At 42.5% G+C, this 21,900-nt stretch overlaps 1 protein-coding gene across 1 annotated transcript in view; it reads left to right on the forward strand.

Moving 5' to 3' along the window:
* Positions 1 to 6,922: 6,922 nt before the first annotated feature.
* LRPPRC (leucine rich pentatricopeptide repeat containing) overlaps positions 6,923 to 21,900 on the forward strand; it is a 112,704-nt gene continuing 97,726 nt past the window's right edge. The window contains exons 1-2 of the mRNA XM_031007896.3: positions 6,923 to 7,485; positions 20,933 to 21,129. Coding sequence (XP_030863756.1) covers positions 7,337 to 7,485; positions 20,933 to 21,129 — 346 coding nt within the window. The 5' untranslated portion in view covers positions 6,923 to 7,336. The remainder of the gene's footprint in view (positions 7,486 to 20,932; positions 21,130 to 21,900) is intronic.

Below are 21,900 nucleotides of genomic sequence, written 5' to 3' on the forward strand. Positions count from 1 at the left end.
GATCCTACCTCAAAAAACAAAACAACAAACAGAAAATGGGCTCTCTTCACATGGTGAAGAGGCTGTCTGCACGCAGGTCTTCCCTTCCTTCAAGCTCCATGACCTAAAAAACCAAAACACGCTCCCTACTAGCTCCTTTAGTTCAAGGGAAAAACGTTGTTTAGGGTAGATTGGGTCTCATCTCTAGGATTGTTACAGAATCATCACTGTGACCAGGGTGATATATTAGTCAGGCCTGGTCATGTCTCCATCTCTGGGCTCAGAGGTAGGATCTATTAAAAAGAGAAAGAAAAGTAAGATGGGAAGCCAAGAACAAGAGCCACATCAGTGTCTTGCAACTTAATGAAATGGAAAATCCATACTTCTTTTTTTCTTTTTCTTTTTTTTTTAAGACAGAGTTTCGCTCTTGTCGCCCAGGCTGGAGTGCAATGGCATGATCTTGATCTTGGCTCACTCAACCTCTGCCTCCCAGGTTCAAGTGATTCTCATGTCTCAGCCTCCCGAGTAGCTGGGATTACAGGTGCCCACCACCACGCCTGGCTAACTTTTGTATTTTTAGTAGAGATGGGGTTTCGCCATATTGGGCAGGCTGGTCTTGAACTCCTGACCTCAGGTGATCCACCTGCCTCAGCCTCCCAAAGCGCAGAGATTACAGGCATGAGTCACTGCGCCCGGCCAGAAAATCCATAATGTACTAGCCCAAGTAAACTCTATTAGTCCTCGCTCTCCCAATTAAACTGAAATGATCAGAAGGCAAGTTGCATAAAAGTGTTCAATGTAAATTATTTTTCAACCCTCAGAGATACACAAGCTAAAATAGAAATTCCACATTATCCATTGCTCAAAGAAAACTAAATACATTTTCTAGTTCCTTAAAAAAAAAACAAGACATACAGAAACCATCCACTAACCAGGAAATTTAAGAGATTCATGTTACATTTTAGGCATTAACAATGATTGTTCAATAAAGACGTCCTAAAGTTTATTTTCAGTAATATAAGAATTATATCCATTTTATGTCTTAAAGGGACTCAGTTGTATAGTACATTGAAATGCCAATTATGTTTGACTACTATTCTATATTGATTTATCCAGACACTATCTGCCCTGTGGGAAACACATAAACTTTTCAGCCTTCACACATGGTAACACTGGGAAAATATCAGCAACAACTCCTTGTTGCCAGCGTTGGTTACTTTCTTACAGTACATGACCCTGCATCTGCCTTGCTGGTTTGTAAGCTTCTGAAAGAATCATTGTTTGACAGAAGCGTTGCTGAAGGGTGTAACAATGGCAAATTGGACCTCCACTTGTAGTGAGAATCTTGAAGCTGTGTGCAAACAAAGATCTGAGCAGAATAATTTTTGAATAATTGGGAATTACATACATGAATACATTTGGATATGAAAAATGCAGTCACAGATGGGAGAAGCCCTTCATTCATCAGGCAAGTTGCCTTAAGAGAAAACATAATCACAGCTAAACATTAAATCTGCTGCTTAAAATATGTTAAGCCTTTTGAGTAAAACAGGCTTTTAAACTTGAGGCAATCACTTGGTTCTTTGCTCACACTATTTTGAATGTGCTTGTGTCAAAATTGGAATAGATTCCAAAAAGGCTGACAAACAGTTATGAAGAATCAGTTTTATTTTCTGATCTTTGTGATTCATAAAAAATTATTAGGAGGCAAGAAATAAATTAATTGATCTAGGAGAAACAAGGGTAATGCCACCTGCTTTGTAAGCTTCTGATTTAGGGTGCTGAGTACTATACCTTGGGCTCAGAATTTCAAAGTTAAATTTTTTTTTCTTTTTAAACTTTAGTGTTACATGCAAATCTTTTTCTTAGATTGTAATAGCTACAATCTTGGAGATTTAATATTTTATGTAAAATGGTTTAGCAACAACTGCAAGTTTTGATGTTTGAGCTACTATTTGTTGGAGAAGTCAATTAATCATGTTCCTATGAACTGGTCTCCAGTTCTCAGGGTACAGTCTGGTACATTTGTCTAGCTGGTGCTTTTGTCTACTTTGCATTTATATTGACTATTTGAATACAATGTTTTTCAAACTCCAAGTCATGCCGTATTAGTGAGAAGTGAAATCAAAATATAACCAGCATTTAAATTCTTTTTCTTTGTGAACATATTTAAACATACACAGAATAGAATAGGCTGGGCGCAGTGGCTCACACCTGTAATCCCAGCACTTTGGGAGGCTGTGGCAGGCAGATCACTTGAGGTCAGGAGTTCGAGACCAGCCTGACCAACATGGTGAAACCCTGTCTCTACTAAAAATACAAAAATTAGCCAGGTGTGGTGGCATGCACCTGTAATCCCAGCTACTCAGGAAGCTGAGGCAGGAGAATCGCTTGAACCCGGGAGGCAGAGGTTGCAGTGAGCTGGGATCACACCACTGCACTCCAGCCTGGGCGACACAGCCAGATTCCATCTCAAAAAAAAAAAAAAAAATAGAATAGTGAAATGAGCTCCCATATACCCATCACCTAGCTTCATTGATTATCAAGATATTGTCACATTTCCTTTTTCTATATTTTTGTTATTTTATTTTTTTGAGACAGGGTCTCACTTTGTCACCCAGGCTGGGGTGCAGTGGCATGAACAAAGCTTACTGCTGCCTCCACCTCCCGGGTTGAAACAATCCTCCTGCCTCAGCCCCCTAAGTAGCTGGGAATACAGGTGTGCGCCACCATGCCCGGCTAATTTTTGCATTTTTTTTTTTTTTTTTTTTTTGTAGAGACAGGTTTTCACCATGTTGACCAAGCTGGTCTCAAACTCCCCATCTCAAGTGATCCTTCTGCCTCGACCTCCCAGAGTGCTGGGATTATAGGTGTGAGCCACTGCGCCCGGCCGTTTATTCTTTGGGGAAGTATAAAGACAATTCCAGGCTGGGCGCAGTGACTCAACGCCTGTAATCCCAGCACTTTGGGAGGCCGAGGCGGGTGGATCACGAGGTCAGGAGCTCAAGACCAACCTGGCCAAAATGGTGAAACCCCGTCTCTACTAAAATACAAAAATTGGAAGGAATGGTGGCGGGTGCGTGTAATCCTAGCTACTCGGGAGGCTGAGGCAGGGAATTGCTTGGACCCGGGAGGCAGAGGTTGCGGTGAGCAGAGATGGCGCCACTGCACTCCAGCCTGGGCAACAGAGCAAGACTTCGCCTCATTAAAAAAAAAAAAGACAATTCCAGACATCATGTTAATTTACTTCTACATATTCCAGTGCCAACATGTATCTCTAAACATATTTTTTCTTACATAAGCACAAAGCCATTATCATGCCTTAGAAAATTAGCAATAATTGGCTGGGCACGGTGGCTCATGCCTGTAATCCCAGCACTTTGGGAGGCCAAGGCGGGCAGATCACCTGAGGTCGGGAGTTCGAGACCAGCCTGGCCAACATGGTGAAACCCTGTCTATGCTAAAAATACAAAAATTAGCCAGGCACAGTGGTGCATGTTTGTAGTTCCGGCTACTTGGGAGGCTGAGGCAGGAGAATTGCTTGAACCTAGGAGGCGTAAGTTGCAGTGAGCTGAGATCACGCCACTGCACTCCAGCCTGGTCGACAGAGCAAGACTCATTCTCAACAAACAAACAAACAAACAAACAAACAACAAATTCTATGGTCAATGTTGCATGCTCATTGTATTGGAACTAACAGTAGCATTGTATGTGATTGATAATTCCTTCCTGGAAGGACTTCTTTCATTCAGGTATTTGTGACCTCACTGGGCTCAGTTCTCCTGCCTCTCTGGCTCTTCTTTCTCAGTTTCCTTTGCTAGATTTTCATCTATACATCCTCTAAAGATTGAAGTGACACAAGCCTCAGTCCTTGGACTCCCTCTCTTGTCTATCTGCATTTTCTTCCTAGATGCTTTCATCTATTTCTGTGGCTTCAAATATTAGGTACAAGCTGCAGATTCCCAAATGTATCTCTAGCTCTGACTTTTCCCCTGAACTGACTTGTATGTCATATAGCCAACCCCTATTCAAATTTGACGCTTGGATGTCTAGCAGGCACAAGCTTAATATTCTAGAAGATCATTTTTGATTTCACTTTTTAAATCTGCTTCTCTCTGTTTTCCCCTTTTAAATCAGAGTCATCTCCATCTTTCTAGTTGTTTAGGCCAAAACCTTTGGAGCCGTTCTTGACTTACAATCCACAGCCAATCCATCAGTAAATCCCCTTGGTTCTACTATTTAAATAGAGTAAGAACCTGACCCTTTCTCATCATTTCACCTGCTACCCTCTAATCCAAGCCACCAGCATCTCTAGTCTGGATTAGCCTTCTCTTTGGTCTATTTTTATTTATCCCCATTCCCCTAAAATCTCCTTTCCAAACAGCAGATAGAGTGACCCTTTCAAAATGCAAATGGGTGGCTGGTTGCCGTGGCTCACGCCTATAATCCCAGCACTTTGGGAGGCTGAGGTGGGTAAATCACTTGAGGCCAGGAGTTAGAGACCAGCTTAGCCAAAATGGTGAAACCCCATCTCTACTAAAAATACAAAATTAGCTGGGTGTGGTGGTTCATGCCTGTAATCTCAGCTACTTGGGAGTCTAAGGCATGAGAATCGCCTGGACCCGGGGAGGCAGAGGTTGCTGTGAGCCTAGATTGTGCCACTGCACTTAAAAAAAAAAAAAAAAAAAGCAAACGGGTGTGGTGGCATGCACCTGTAGTCCCACTTCCTTGGGAGGCCAGGGTAGAAGGATTGCTTGAGCCCAGGAGTTCAAGGCTGTAGTGTGTCATAATTGCACCTGTGAATAGACACTGCACTCTAGCCTGGGCAACACAGCAAGACTCCATCTCTTTAAAAGCAAAACACCAAAGTATCCAATGGTTTCTCATCTCATTCTAGGTAAAAGTCTTCAGTCTAAATAAAAGTCAGTCTTCACGGCCACCTACAACACCCTGCTTGATATGGCCTCCAACTACCTCTCTGACCTCCAGGCCCCTCTCCACCCCCTGCTCCTTCCTCTACTCCTACCCCCTGCTCTCTACCCCCTGCTCTTTTCTCTCATCCACACAGTCCTCCTCCTTAAAGTTCTCTGAATAGGCTACACCTATTATTGCCTCTGGGTTTTGGTGTTTGCTGTTCTCTAAGCCTTAACCACTCTTTTTTTTTTTTCTCCTTCCAGAAAATTCTCCTGGCTTCCTCCTTTCCTTCCTTCAGGTTTCTGTTCAACGTTTTTCCTATTTAAAATATCAACTCTCCGGGCGTGGTGGCTCATGTCTGTAATCCCAGCACTTTGGGAGACGAGGCAGGCAGATTGCTTGAGGCCATGAGTTTGAGACCAGCCTGGGCGACATGGTAAAAACCCGTATCTACTAAACATACAAAAATTAGCCAGGGCTTGGGCCTGTAATCCCGGCTACTCAGGAGGCTGAGGTGGGAGGATTGCTTGAGCCCAGACGTCGAGGCTGCAGTGAGCCAAGATCGTGCCATTGCTCTCCAGCCTGGGTGACAGAGCAAGACCCTGTCTTGAGAAAAAAAAAAAAAAAAAAAAAAGCAACTCCCCCCATGACACCCTCAATCCCTTTACCCTGGCGTATTTTGCATCACAGTTCTTTTTGTCTTCCCAAATTAAACTTTAAAGAGCTTAGTTAGAATCTAGGGTTGGTTTGTTTTGTTCTCTGCTGTATTCCCAGGATTTCAAATAGTGTATGGCACTGGATATGTATTCAATAAATACGTGTTGAATAGGTGAATAACTTGTATTCCCAGTGCTCAGTAATATAACCCAGAGTCAATCATTTCACCTTGTTTCTCTTGGGGGCTTGGAGCGGGTGTCTTCGTTCCCTCATCTCTCAAAGGAGAGGTGACCTAGGTCATCTCAAAATAGACATTAATTTAACACATATTTAATGAGACCTGCTGTGTGTCCGGCACTGGGTAGGTGTATGGCCTACAATAAGAGATCACAGTCCCTACTGATAACGAGTTCGTGGGATAAACAGATAAGGAGTTCGTGGGATAAACTGATAAGGAGTCCAGTGGGATAAACAGTCACATGGGAAATGACCGTGGGAGGGCTTCCAGAGGAAATACCCGCGCGTTTGCCTCGTGATAGGTAGGGGACAGGCAGGTGGAGAGGGAGTGGAAGGCTGTTCTCAGCTTCCCACGTGTGCACAGGGAACCGATCCAGTCTGTAAGCCCTGCGAAGGCAGCGACGTGGTTTTTTTGTTTTGTTTTAGACAGAGTCTCGCTGTGTCACCCAGGCTGGAGTGCAATGGCGCCATCTTGGCTCACTGCAACCTCCACCTCCCGGGTTCAAGCAATTCTCCTGCCTCAGCCTCCCGAGTGAGTAGCTGAGATTACAGGCGCCCGCCACCACGCCCGGCTAATTTTTTGTATTTTTAGTAGAGATGGGGTTTCACCATGTTGGCCAGGCTGGTCTCCAACTCCTGACCTCAGGTGATCCACCCGCCTCGGCCTTCCAAAGTGATGGGATTACAGGCGTGGGCCACTGCGCCAGCGATGGGTTTAACTTGCCTGTTTTCTCCCCAGATTTGGCTGGAGACTCTTAATTACATTGTTCTTTTACTTCTCACATGTATATGTGCATTTACTGAAGGGAGAGGCGCGGTAGGGTGGAGGGTTGGGGAAGAGAGTTAGTTCAATTCCAGCTTTAAAACTATAGGATTTTTGGTAGAATTCATTTATTTTCTAAAGCGAGGCCCCGCGTACGCGCTTAGGGTGGGGACCCGCGCGTTCCTTTACACTGTTCCCAGGCCCTGATATTCCACATCCTATCCTGTTGAACCCGGGAGGCAAACGGCAGGTGCAAAAGACCTCCACGGTTTCTCTGGCCCGCGTTTCTGAGAGTGAAGGGCCGTTCCTATTGGACATGGCGTAAGCGCTGAACGTTAGCTGCAACATCTGCACTCGGGGGCGGGGGAAGCCGTCCCACATCCTGGGATCTTCATAGTCGGCTCTCCTCGAGAGTTCTCGGTATTTTTACTAGTTGGCCTCCCACAAGCCTCTGCGCCAACCTGGGAGGAGTTGACCTCTTGCGGCTCTACCAACAGAGGAGTGTAGGGGTGCAGCGAATGAACACGATGCCCAGATCGGAGACGGAAGACGGAAAAGAAAAGCTTCCATAATGAAACAAGCAACGTCGTTTTTCTGAATATCACATTGGGTCCTCTCTTCTCGGAAAAGTGCGGTTTTCCATCTTCCAACCTAAAACAATCCCTGGCTCCCCCCACATTTGGCGGGCCCGGCAGTTGGTCTCTGCCGCGCCAGGCTACCCTGCGGTCACATGCTCCTCCTGTCCTTCTGGCGGAGCGTGCTTCCCGCTGTGGGGACGTTCGAGCAATGGCAGCCCTGCTGAGATCCGCGCGTTGGCTGCTGCGTGCCGGGGCGGCCCCGCGCCTCCCGCTCTCCCTGCGCCTCCTCCCTGGCGGCCCGGGCCGGCTGCATGCCGCCTCCTATCTGCCCGCCGCTCGTGCCGGGCCCGTGGCCGGGTGAGTGCCCAGGCCCTTCCTCCAGCCAGGCTGCGGCGCCAGGGTCCCCCGGGGTCGTGGGTGCCGGCAGGGACCGGGTCCTGCCTGTGCTCGCCACCCTTCTCGCCGCCCTAGGACCTAGCCTTCCCGGGCCCCGCACCACGCTCTGTACCAGGGGTTTTCGGGTGACAGGGTTAAGCGCCTTTAGAAGGTCACGGCTGTGGGCATGGCCTGCTTCCGGCTTGAATCCTGCCCTCGCCACTTCAGCCTGGACCTTACTGCCCTCGGGGTACCCACGGTCAACGAAGATGAGGGGGGCTTTGAAGACTGCTTGGGGGATTCGGGTGATGGTCTCTTCCTTACACTTGGCCAGCTTGGGTGGTGTCCCACGTGCGGTCACCGTTGGTGATCAGTAACCACCTAGCATTTAGATATTGGAAATTTAGCTTTTTGCGAGGGATGGGGCGGCGGGGAGTGGGTTGGGAGTTTGGGTGAGCCACGGATGGCTTAAAGCTGGACGCTGGATTATGATCACTTCGGGCTTTTGCCTGCGTTCTCTTGAATGGAGTTTTCTTTCAGCATTTAAGAAGGTGTTGCGCGAGTTGGGAACTGTCATGGTAGGATTTGTAAATGTCTTTGTTTGTTATTTATTTATTTATTTCGAGACGGAGTCTCGCTCAGTCGCCCAGGCTGGAGTGCAGTGGCGCGATCTCAGCTCACTGCAACGTCCGCCTCCCGGGTTCAAGCGATTCTCCTGCCTCAGCCTCCCGAGTAGCTGGGATTACAGGTGTGCGCCACCATGCCAGGCTAACTTTTGTACTTTTAGTAGAGACTGGGTTTCACCATGTTGGCCACGCTAGTCTCGAACTTCTGACCTCAAGCGATCCTCCTGCCTCGGCCTCCCAAAGTGCTGGGATTACAGGTGTGAGCCACCGCTCCCGGCCTGTAAGTGTCTTTGAATGAATGAGCACATGCAAGGCACTCTGTTGGAATCTGGGGATGCAAAAGCAAATTAAACTCTCGGTGGGTGTCAGATAGGCGAATAAATGCTTTCGTGGTTTGAGGTTTATCAAAGATAGGTTTGGTATAGACTTTTGTAGTCGAGGAGATAAGAAAAGTTGGTGAAAGTGTTCATTTGGTTATTAATAGTATTCTGACCACCAGAAAAGGGGAGATAGGTGCTGAGCTTTTAGCATTGGAGAAAAAATGATTTTGAAAGACTGATGCTTGTAAATTAAGGTACTTTGAGAGCTCGTGTAAGGACTGAGAGCCAGGGATCTGCAGTAGGCTGGGCCCAGACTGCAGCCTACTCCAGATTTATCTGCATTTTATCCTCAATTTATCTGCATTATGCCATTAGACAAGTTACTTAACATCTCCAGGCCTCAGCTTCCTTAGCTATAAGGTGGGAGTAGTAATAGTGTTAGGAATATTGCAGAATTATCTGTATTAAGCACTTAGTATAGGGCCTGATGCCTAGTAAGTGCTTTGTTGGTTACTACAGGAGTCATAACATCTACGGTTATGCGGACCTTCATGGACCAGCCTGAACACCTAATCTCGCCATAAAATTACGTGGAGGAAATAATTTATGATTTCTTAAGAACTTAGTTATAATCTTTGGAATGGAACCTACTTGTAATTTGGAGTCTGCCTGTATTTTCTTATTGGGCTTGAACAGTTAACTTTCCGAAGTCATGCCTCTGAGCACAGAACTATATACATCTCTTGGCTTTCAGAGTTTCTTTTGAGAAAGTTGTGCCCATTACTCTTATTTTTCTAATCTTGAGCGTTTCTGTGAGGCCAGGGGAAGGTCCACATTTTCTTTTATCTTCACTGTTGCATTTGAGGAGAACTGAATAAAGAGAGAACATAGTTTAGTAGAAAGGGTGGCCTCGGTGTTCATCAGACCTGGGTTCTGTTTACTTACTGCATAATCTCAGCCATCTTACTAACCCGTCTGTTCCTCAGTTTCATTATCTGTAAAGGCCTTTCCCCCTTATCTTTGTAAAGTTGCTTTCTTATCGTTCAGATCTCAAATGTCTCTTCAGGGAAGCCTTACCTCAACACTCAATCCAAAACATGCCGGTCCCATTGTAGATTTATTCGTGGCATACCTCACTTGTCTGATATCATTACTTATTTCTCTGTTTTTTTTTTTTGTTTTTTTTTCTTTAGTAGAAGGTAAGCTACATGAGAGCAGGACTTTGTCTTGTTCACCACTGTGTGTTCAGGTGACAGCAGGCAATAAAGAAGTGATTGTTCCCTCTTTTTCCTGGACTCTGAGCACTGTATATAGGCTCCTACCCGACATCCTGTAAGCATGCCCAGATCTTGCCCACCTGAAACACAGAACCTTTCCTGGAACTCTATTTACTCTAGAAGCTTCTCAGTCTCTTCCCTGTCCATACTTCTCTGTCCCTTTAATTTCATCACTTTTCATTCACTTTCCTACCCACTGCAGTCACACCTCTGTCAAAGGCCATTATTATCTTATTTATTGATTTTTTTATTGTATTTTTGAAAAATTATTTCAAAAGTGCCTTGAAGAACAGTTGCAAAAATTATTCCACAAGGTGCCTCGAGGGACAGTTGCAAAACCTGGGTGGTGGGAACAATAAACTAAAAATCACCCTTAATTATGTCAACCAGAGAGCCATTCATTGATAGCTATCCTTCTAATGACTTATGTATGTGTAAGATGTATGTTTATTTAACTTTTTGAAAGGACCTCTTTTAATTACCAAATCCACTTTTTAGGCCTTGACCTGGCATGTTACTCTGTCTTCGATTTTCCCCTTCACGAGATGCTTTTCTTGGTATTGATGACACCATTTTTCTAGGTTCTCTTCTCTTTAGGATTTGTCTCATTTGCTTCATTCCTCTTGCTTCTATTCACCTATTAAATGCTGATGTTCTTGGTAGTTTTACCCGTGGTCCTTCTATGTTTTCTCAACATTTTCATTCTCTTTTGTGACCTTTTCCATTTTTCAGGGCATTACTTAGCTATCTGATGATGTTTCTCCCAGATATGGACCATCTACTACACATCCACCTGCTTGAACTATATGTACTTCAAAGCCAACACAGCTCAAATTGGACCCCTCCTTCTTACATCTGTTCCTCTTGTGTTCCCTATTTTCGTGAATGTTGCTGTTTCTACCTGCCTTCCAGAAAGATCCTGGATATCTACATATTTGTTTTCCCATTCATCTCTCACTCCCTTCACCCCCCATTTATTGATTGCATAAATGATTAAGCCCTGTTAGATCTGCTTCATTTGGAATGCATCCCTTTTCCTCCAACCCCATCATCATTCCCTAGTCTCCCTGGTAATTTGATCATGTCATTTTCCTACTTACACTTAAGCATTGTGGTGGCTCCCATTGGGTCCAGAAGGAGATCCAGACTCTTTAGCACAGGTGCTTTATGAGCTGGAGTTGCCTCTGGAGCGTCATCTCTTCTGAGTTCCCTCCCATGGCATCCTGTGTTCTAGCCATACCAGACTACTGCTTTGAAGTGCTCTACAGCAGGGCTTCTCAAACTCTAGTGAGCATGATTGCCTGGGGCTCTTGTTAAACTGCAGATTCTGATTTTGTAGGTCTAGTGCTTGTCTGTGGATCTGTAAGGCTTTGATGGGCCATGTTGTATATTTCCTTGCCTTTGAGTGTAATGTTGACTCTTGGAATGTGTCTCGCCTTCCCCCTTAGTCAGGTGTCCCCCATCTCTGTTGAACCTTAACTTGACTGCCTCTCCCATTTGACTGGCTCTTTTCTTGTGCCTCCTCTTAGACCGTGTATCACTAAAGCACCCATTAACACTATGACATGTGCACTCACCAACACTCTGGAGCTGGCTGTAAGTTGCTTGAAGGCAGATACTGTGTCTTACTCCTTTTGCTTTCCCTGGTGTTTAACTTTGTGGCATATAGTAGGTGTCAAATGTTTGTTGAGTGAATCAATGAAAATCTTAAGACATTGAAGAAGGAATATGGTAAACTGGAGGAGATTGAAGGGATGCTTAACCCACCCATGCAGTGCAGTGTGTCTACACAAATTCACCCTGAGCTTGATTTCCAGGAATGTCCTATTTGAGGACAAATGAGTATTAGTGAGTGAAATTATTAGACATTAGTAATCTGTTTTCAAAATTGTAGCACCAAGAAGTATATCCTTTTCCTTTGTAATATGTGGTCTTGCTCTTCATTTTCCCATTTCAGTACATCTATTTTTCAAATAGATGCTTTCTTGAAAACCAGCTCTTACTCTGTTCTCTGTGAGGAGATAAATACTCTTGCTTTGTCACATACATTTTCCTTGCATTTCTGGATCAGAGCTGCTTTGTGTGTGTATTCTTTGTGTGATGGTTTTTAGCATAATACTTGTGTACTTCAGAGGAAAGATAAGCTTTGAGCTAAATCTGTTTGGAAGTAGATCTAGACTAATGATTGGCCTAAAGGTGAAAATTACATATTGTTCTTTGATGGGATGATGTGATTTTTATTTCTAAAGTTGGAAGAAAACTTTTAGAAAACTCTCATTTTAGAAAAATCTTCTGCAAATATTAAGAATCTGATGGGTCCGGCTGGGTACTGTTGTTCACACCCGTAATCCCAGCACTTTGGGAGGCCGAGGCGGGCAGATCACTTGAGGTTGGGAGTTTGAGACCAGCCTGGCCAACATGGTGAAATTCCGTCTCTTACTAAAAATACAAAAACAAAATTAGCAATGGTGGCGGGCGCCTGTAGTCCCAGCTACTCGGGAGGCTGAGGTGGGAGAATGGCATGAACCTGGGAGGCGGAGCTTGTAGTGAGCAGAGATCAGGCCACTGCACTCCAGCCTCGGTGACAGAGTGAGACCCCATCTCAAAAATAAATAAATAAATAAACGTATCTATACATAAGTTAGCCAGGCGTGGTGGCCCATGCCTGTAATCCCAGCTACTTGGGAGGCTGAGGCAGGAGAATTGCTTGAACCTGGGAGGTGGAGGTTGCAGTGAGCCGAGATCACGCCATTGCACTCCAGCCTGGGCTACAAAGCGAGGCTCCATCTCAATTAAAAAAAAAAAAACAAAAAACCTGATGGGTCCTTTGGGGTTGTGAAATCTATAACATTCGGCCTCTGCTCTGTGAGTATAGATTTATCAATCACAGGGCTAGACAGGCACACGTACAACTATTAGACGTGCTGTCCATAAGAGAAGAATATAATATTGTGGTATTTCAGAGAGAGGAGCAGTGCCATTTGTTTTATGGCAGAGGGACATTGAGTTTTAGAGGACACATGGTAGTGGATATTCAGAATGTTCCAAAAATAGAGAAGAGCGTGAAGAGACTTGGAGGCCGTTTATCCCGTGTAGCTGTGTGGGATGTGGTGGAAGTTGATTTCTTGAGGCTACCAAAATTGCTTAGAAGGTAGGTTAGTTGATGATTGGAAGCCGTTGGAGGATTTTAAGTACAGATTTTGACAAAGTTTATGTAGATTATAGGAACGTGGGGATGGAACAACACTGGTATTGCAAATTAGCAGTAACAGGCCTTCAACGAGGCAGTACAGAACTGACGAAAAGATCCGTTTCTTGAGAGAAAGAGAACAGAAGATTGGTGAGAGTGTTAGCAGAATTAAGAAAAGTAGATTTGGGGATTAGGGTAAACAATGGTACCTTTATTCTAACTTTCTTTTTTTTTTGAGATGGAGTCTTGCTCTGCCACCCAGGCTGGAGTGTAACAGGGCCATCTCGGCTCACTGCAACCTCTGCCTCCCAGGTTCAAGCGATTCTCCCACCTCAGCCTCCCAAGTAGCTGGGATGACAGGCGCACGCCACCATGCCCGGCTAATTTTTGTATTTTTAGTAGAGATGGGGTTTTGCCATTGCCATGTTGGCCAGGCTGGTCTCGAAATCCTGACCTCAGGTGATCCACCACCTCAACCTCCCAAAGTGCTGGGATTAAAGGCATGAGCCACCGCACCTAGCCTGATGTTTATTATTTTCAAAGTGTGTTTGTAAACATAACATCATACAAACATTTCAACTTCCGTGGGTTATTACAAATTAGGAAACAGGGTTAGAAGTATAATTTATTCAAGACCTCAAGTTGAGATTCAACTCCAGATACCGTGATTCCCATTTCTGAAATGTTTTACATATGTTGCAACATATGTTACAAGTGTTTTACATGTGTTACACATTTGATCTTGTCATTTTCCTGTTTACAATTAAGTACCATGGTAGTTTCCATTGGGTGCAGAATGAGGTCCAGACTGTTGTGTTTTAGATGGTGAAGGGATTACTTATGGACAAAAACATTTTTTAAAAGGCAATATATGATACAAACTTGGAATTTAAAGACTTTCACAGGTAAGTAAACATAGAAGATCTCAGAATGTATCTGGAAGGGATCTTCATAGACTCTGAAGAGTGTCCATGTCACATTATCGGTCCCAATCTGGTTAACTGACTTTGCATTACTTCCTCCATAGGTGAGACACAGGAGACATCCCTTTTGACTGGAGGATCTTGGGAGATGGAAGGGAAATCTGGATAGGTGGAAAGGAGTGGATTGGTATTTCAGGCCAGAAGGTTGTTATAAAGTGTAGAAGGGTAGCTAGTAGTTTTTTTAGTCTAAAATTCTGTGATTTACCATAAAGCATAAAACTGGGGCAGCTAAATTTGTCAAAAGTTTTTGGAGAATTCAGTTCTTAGAGGGAGAAAGTTCATTGTGACTTAGTTTTATAAAAGATTTTTTAGGCCAGGCCCAGTAATCTCCGCACTTTGAGAGTCTGAGGCAGGAAGATCACTTGAAGCCAGGAGTTCAAGACCAGCCTGGGCAACATAGTGAGACTCCTATCTCTAGAAAAAAAGAAATTAGCCAGCTGTGGTGGCATGCACCTGTAGTCCTAGCTACTTGGGAGCTGAGGCTGAGGTGGGAGGATTGCTTGAGGCCAGGAGTTCAAAGCTGCAGTGAGCCGTAATTGCACCACTGCACTCCAGCCTGGACAACAGAATGAGACCGTGTCTCAAAAAAAAGATAAAGGAAAGATATTGTAAAAACTCAGAGGCATTTGGCCAGGCGTGGTGGCTCATGCCTGTAATCCCAACACTTTGGGAGGCTCAGGCGGGCGGATCACGAGGTCAGGAGATCGAGACCATCCTGGCTAACATGGTGAAACGCCGTTTCTACTGAAAAAAATAACAAAAAAATTAGCTGGGCGTGGTGGCGGGTGCCTGTAGTCCCAGCTACTCCGGAGGTGACAGAGCGAGACTCCATCTCAAAAAACAAACAAACAAAAACTCAGAGGCATTTATTGAGCACCTTCTATAATAAGACAGCTATTATTTATTGAGCAGTGGCGTCTCTTTTCTTTCTTTTTTTTTTTTTGTTAGACGGAGTTTCGCTCTTACTGCCCAGATTGGAGTGCAGTGGCGTGATCTCGGCTCACTGCAACCTCTGCCTCCCAGGTTCAAGCGATTCTCCTGCCTCAGCCTCCCGACTAGCTGGGATTATAGGCACGCGCCACCATGCCTGGCTAAGTTTGTATTTTTAGTAGAGATGGGGTTTCTTCATGTTGGTTAGGCTGGTCTCGAACTCCCGACCTCAGGTGATTCGCCTGCCTTGGCCTCCCGAAGTGTTGGGATTACAGGCGTGAGCCACTGTGTCCAGCGTTTTTTGTTTTTTTTTTTGAGACCGAGTCTCTGTCTCCCAGGCTGGAGTGCAGTGGGGTGATCTTGGCTCACTTGCACCCTCTGCCTCCTGGGTTCAAGCAGTTCTCCTGCCTCAGCGTTCCGAGTTGCTGGGATTACAGGCACCTGCCACCATGCCTGGCTAATTTTTGTATTTTTAGTAGAGGTGGGGTTTCACATGTTGGCCAGGCTGGTCTTGAACGGACTTCAAGTGATCTGCCTGCCTCGGCCTCCAAAAGTGCTAGGATTACAGGCTTGAGCTACCGTGCCTGGCCCCTTGTTTCTTTTCTTAATTACATTTACCATAATTAATATTTTTAAAGGTCTAATTTATTAGATTTATTACTAGATAAGAATATTCTAGCCAGTGCCTTATACATAGAAAGCACTCAGTAAATATTTTTTGAATTAATAAATGGAAGAACAGAATTGATTTGATAAGTAAAGAACAATGATAGGATTTTTGAAAAAAGATGGTTTTGAGGATGGTTGATCTGGCAGTTGTATGAAGAGAGGCTGAAGCCTGAGAAACCAAAGATTTGTTGCAGAAATCCATGAGTTCATCAAGAGCCTCAGACATCTAAGCACTCACTAGATGGGATATAAAGGCTGAGACACTTTGCCCAATAAAATAATTAGTCTAAGATTTTGAGTTTGAGTTTGAGGGAACAGGGTATTAGTGGAATAGTTGGTTGCAGTGGAGAAATTTGAAGGGAATACCAACCTTTTTTTTTTTTTTTTTTTGAGGAGTCTCGCTCTGTCGCCCGGCCTGGAGTGCAGTGACGCTATCTCGGCTCACTGCAAGCTCTGCCTCCCGGGTTAACGCCATTCTCCTGCCTCAGCTTCCTGAGTAGCTGGGACTATAGGCGCCCGCCACGGCCCCTGGCTAATTTTTTGTATTCTTAGTAGAGACGGGTTTCCCCGTGTTAGCCAGGATGGTCTCAATCTCCTGACCTCGTGATCCGCCCGCCTCGGCCTCCCCTAAGTGCTGGGATTACAGGCATGAGCCACCGCGTCCGGCTCATTACCAAACATTTTTAAAAGGCATTATCTTTTTGAATTTTGGATACATTTAAAACTCGGGAGGCTCCAGCAGTATATAAAAAGGATGATTTACCGTGATCAAGTGGGATTTATTCCAACTGTGCAAGGCTGGTTCAGCATTTGAAAATCAATCCACGTGATCCAGCGTATCAACAGGCTAAAGAAAATTCAAGTGGAATAGTTAAATTAGGGATTGGTGAAAACGTAGGAGATAAATTTGAGTTCCCCATTTTCTACATTACAGTGCAACAAAATAAGTTGAGAGAGCGGCTCTATGAAAACTAGTTTTGTACAAGTGTGTCATAAAATCCAAATCCCTTATTTATCTGCCATTGGAGACTTTGCACTGTCTAGTCTCACTCTCACTGTCTAGGTTTAATTTTTTACCACTTTCCAGTGTGAACACCCAATTGCAGCCAGATTAGTTTCTTCAATGCCCTTTTGCCACGTTGAGTTCATTTCAGAATGAGACCGTCTGAGTGCTAACCCTGGCCCTATCATTAGCCTTAACTGTGATGACTTTGGGCAAGTTGCTTCAGTTTTTTCATTTGTAAGTTAAAATTTTCTCATACCCAGCACAAATTAAACACCTGATAAACATTAGCTATTAATAATGCCTCTTCTGTCTTCTACCTGTATCTCCCTTTAAACTCTTGATAGCTCTAAAGTGACACTAAACTGATTCATAATATCAGTGAAGAAGAAAAAAAGTGGAGAGAAGAGTTTTAAGAACGTGTATGGCCTGGGCATAGTGGCTCATGCCTGTAATCCTAGCACTTTGAGAGGCCAAGGTGGGCGGATCGCTTGAGGTCAGGAGTTTGAGACCAGCCTGGCCAACATGGTAAAACTCCGTCTCTACTAAAAATATAAAAATGAGTCGGGCATGGTGGTGTGTGCCTGTAATCCCAGCTACTCAGGAGGCTGAGGCATGAGAATCGCTTGAATCCTGAGGCAGAGGTTGCAGTGACCTGAGATCGCGCCATTGTACTCCAGTCTGGGTGACAGAGCAAGACTCCATCTCAAAATAAAATAAATAAAAATGGGCAGAAAATACTTCACCAGAAAAGACATATAGATGGCAAATAAGCATACGAAAAGATGTTCAACAGCTTATGTCATTAGAGAAATATAAATTAAAACAACAATGAGATACCACTATCGGAATGGCAACAATCCAGCAAAACGTCGAAAACCCCAAATACTGGCAAGCATGTAGGACAACAGGAACTCTCATTTATTGCTAGTAGGAAAGCAAAATGGTATAGCTATTTTGGAAGATAGTTTCATAGTTTTCTTACAAAGCTAAACATAGATTTACCATTAGGTGTTTACCCAAATGAGTTCAAAATGCATGTCTATACCAAAACCTTCACACAAATGCTTATAGCAGCTTTATTCACAATTGTCAAGAATTGGAAGCAACCTGCATGTCCTTCAGTAGGCAAATGGGTAAACAAATCATGTATATCTACAAAAGAACATTATTCAACAATGAAAAGAAGTGCGCCGTCATGCTGTGAAAAGACATGGAGGAACTGTAAATGTGTATTGCTAGGTGAAAGAAGCCAATCTGAAAAGGCAGCATGCTGTATGATGCAACTATATGACATTCTAGTAAAGGCAAAACTAGAGACAGGTAAAAATCAGTGGTTGCCAGGGGTTCGGAAGGAGGGTGGAAGGAATGAGTAGATAGAGCACAGGGCATTTTTAGGGTGGTGAAATTATTTTGTATGATACTGTAAAGGTGGATACATGTCATATGTTTGTCAAAACATGTATACACACAGTGAACTCTAATGTAAATTATGGACCTTGGTTGATAGATAATGTATCAGCATTGGTTCATCATTTGTAACAAATATACTACACTACAGCAAAATGTTACTAGGGGAAATGGGAGGGAGAAGAAAGTGGGAACTGTTCTTTCAGTACAATTTTTCTATAAACCTAAAAACACTAAAAAATTGTGGGTTTTTTTCTGGTCAGTCTCTGCTTATCAAAAAATTGTGTTTATTTTTTAAAAAAATGGTACAGGCTTAAAAGTAGTGGGGAGGGTCCCATGGAAGCCTGCTTAGTAGGATAATCTGATCCCTTATATCTTTTTTTTTTTTTAATGGACATTCAACTATAAGATCGTTTTCTATTGAAGAGTTAAAAAAAACCCACCTTAATTTTTTTTAAAAAACTGAGAGATAATAACTTTAAATGGTAGATTTTACAAGAAAACATTTATGGGTAATTTGAGTATTAGTGGTAGGAGCTGGAGTCTGGAAGGAACCTGAGACATTTAACTAGGAAGTGTAAAGGAGCCAGTATGATACTTGGATGAGATGATACAATAATTTCCCCTTATGTGGTTATATCAATTTTGGTCCTTAGCATTTGGAGGCAGTGGGCTCCAACTTGTGCAAGCCTGGTGGGTGTGATCTTCTTGTGGGGCCCCACCGTCACCCCTGGACTTGTTCTTTTCTTTCCTTTCTGTCACGACATACCCATTGCTCCAGGCTGTGAAACTCTTGTTTCCAGAATGTATTAGAGTGAATTTAAAAATAAGTTCTGGACCATATAACTGAAGAGTGAAGACTTCTTTGGGTTAAATATGTAATCCTTCTTCTATCCCAATTTATTTTATAATAGATTCATGTTTCTACTTAATTGAATCCAAGCACACTTATGAGAAGGAGACTCGGCTGCAGTAAAGACATGTATATGAGAAAAATTTGCCTAGAATATTGAGAACAATGTGCTAGTTTATAAACATGTTTTCTGCCTGAAATTTGAGTTGGTCTTCTCTTACATTTAAAAAATATCCTGTAGCGGAAGTTTTATTTTTGCTCTTTAACAGTTTATCAGATTTGCATTGTGTAAAAAACTTTGGCAAATAGACTTCACAATTTTGAAATTTCTGTATTAATCAGCTTTTGTTGTTGACTAATATTATTGCATACTCCTCCAAACTTGACATGTTGTCCTGGATAGTTTAAAAATAATGTCACTTTGTGCTTGCGGGACATTAAGAAGGGGATAGTTTAGTAACAACTGATATAGCAACTAGATAAATGCCTTTTGGAAGTAAGGGATAAATATTATTTTAAGGGTATATCTTCTGTGGTTTGTAGCTTAATTCAGCTCGTTTAACAAACTCGAGTCAATTAGCCATCTACAGTGTGCTGATCATTGGTCTTACAAAAATAAGACATTGTCTTATTTAGTCAGTATCTTGATTTTTTCCATTATTTTATACCTAGATGGTGGAATCACTAATGGTTAGAGTCATGATTTCTCCCAGATCACAGTGGTAGAATTTCTAGTCTATTATCAATTACAGCCTCATTTTATATAAACTTGAGGTGAAACCTCTAGTGTAGTTTCCTTTAGTAAAACATCACATACTTGATCATTCAATTTGTGACTGGTTTTTTCAGATTAATAACATAGGATAGAAATGTAAGTTTTATTTTTAAAGTCACCATTGTGATGAAAATGTGTACGTCTGAAAAATGTGGTTATATTATACTTAGTTGTTATATAGTGTTTAATAGTTATATTTAGTGGCTGCTGTAACTAAGATGTTTGCAATAAATGTGTAAACCACTGATAATTAGAAATCATTTGTTAAAAGTGATGTTTAAATGCAGAGAAAGCATTTTTAAATTCAACTCAGATTGATAACAGGTTTCCTTCACACATAAGAATTATTTTTTATCTGATATTTTTAAATCAGGTACAGCTTATATTTTTACCTAGAATAGCCTAGAGAAGAAAGTATATGGGAACTCTACTTAATGCACAATTTTTCTATAAACCTAAAAATATTCTAACAATTGTGGTGTTTTTTTTCCCTAGTCTCTGTAAAAAATTGTGTGTATTTAAAAAAAAGGTACAGCCTAGAAGCCCTGAGATTTCTTGTTAGAGAGCATTCGACTTGCATATTAGACTCCATTACTAAAATAGTGAATGGTTTAAAGATTGCTTGCTCTTCGTAAACACATAATGTACTATTCTGACCATACCTAATTTGTAATCATTTTTCTTTCCATTCTGGCTTCCTTAAAATTAATGATGTTTAACACTTTATTTATTTTTGGTGGCAGTTGTTTTAAATAATTAGGAAAGAATACAGCTAACATTTTGACAGTTGCACAGCAGATAAGAATTAAGAGCCTTATCACTATAAAGTGTTTCAACTTTATTTAGACGGATTAGAAATTATTTGGGCGTAAATGATCCTTAAAAAAAAAAAAAACCCTGCATCGTTTTAGCCTGGACATTGGTCTTCTTTTAAATTCATAGTAAGCTTATACCTAGAAAACTTAAAGGTAGTTATAAAAATTTTGGATATATTTTAGATCTCTTGTCTTATTTACAGAGATGAGAAGAGCTTTGCAGCATAAACTGCTTCATCTTCTGTCATTACCTTGTTTTGGTTAAGGAGAGATTTAAAAAACACTTAAAACACACTGTATTTCCATCTGATTTTGAAATGATTCCATGTTCAAAGTTATCAAGATGCTGTCAATTATTCAGGAGATTTACTGTGCATATAATTTATGTATGTGTGTATATGATTTTATCTAAAGCAAAAGCTAAAACTTTCTTTCCCATTAGTTCATACCTCTATTTTTGGTATTGTACTGTGATTTTAGGTGTTTAATAACTAATTTTAAAATTTGTATAAGTTTTGTTCAAAAAATGACCTAAATAGATAGCAACTGATTATTATTAATTATGTTTCATTTTTTAGAGGACTACTGAGCCCAGCCAGGCTGTATGCCATTGCTGCCAAAGAAAAGGATATTCAAGAGGAGTCCACTTTTTCTTCTAGGAAGATTTCCAATCAATTTGATTGGGCTCTAATGAGACTAGATCTTTCTGTTCGAAGAACTGGCCGCATTCCAAAGAAGCTTCTACAAAAAGTTTTTAATGATACCTGCCGCTCAGGTATTTCAAAATTTCCTGTTCATGAAGTTGACTTTTGGCTGGGCACAGTGGCTCAGGCCTGTAATCCCAGCACTTTGGGAGGCAGGTAGATCGCTTGAGGCCAGGTGTTCGAGACCAGCCTGGCCAACATGGCAAAACCCCATTTCTACTAAAAATACAAAAATTAGCCAGGCATGGTGGCGCGTGCCTGTAGTCCCAGCTACTTGGGAGGCTGAGGCATGAGAATCGCTTGAACCCAGGAGGCAGAGGTTGTAGTGAGCTAAGATCGCACAACTGCACTCCAGCCTGGGCGATAGAGAGAGACATCTGTCTTTAAAACAAAAAAAAGTCTTAAATATTAGGTTGGTGCAAAAGTAATTGCAGTTTTTGCCATTAAACGTAATGGCTGCAATTACTTTTGCATCAACCTAAATAAATACTTGAGGGTAAGCTCATTACACAGTAGATTATTTGATACTTTAATTTTCTTTGTTATATTCTGTTGATTGTCATTTATGTTATGATTGTGATTTCTATCTTGTCAACTCATCTGGGCAAAGTTTGGAGTAACTAAAACATTTTTAGATTTTTTTTTTTGAGATGGAGTATTGCTCTGTCGCCCAGCAGGCTGGAGTACAGTGGTACGATCTCGGCTCACTGCAACCTCTGCCTCCCGGGTTCAAGCAACTCTCCTGCCTCAGCCTCCCAACTAGCTGGGACTACCGATGCATGCCACTGCCCAGCTAATTTTTGTGTTTTTAGTAGGGACGGAGTTTCACCATGTTGGCCAGG

This window comes from Gorilla gorilla, chromosome 12, assembly GCF_029281585.2.
Source record: "Gorilla gorilla gorilla isolate KB3781 chromosome 12, NHGRI_mGorGor1-v2.1_pri, whole genome shotgun sequence".
NCBI lineage: Eukaryota > Metazoa > Chordata > Mammalia > Primates > Hominidae > Gorilla > Gorilla gorilla.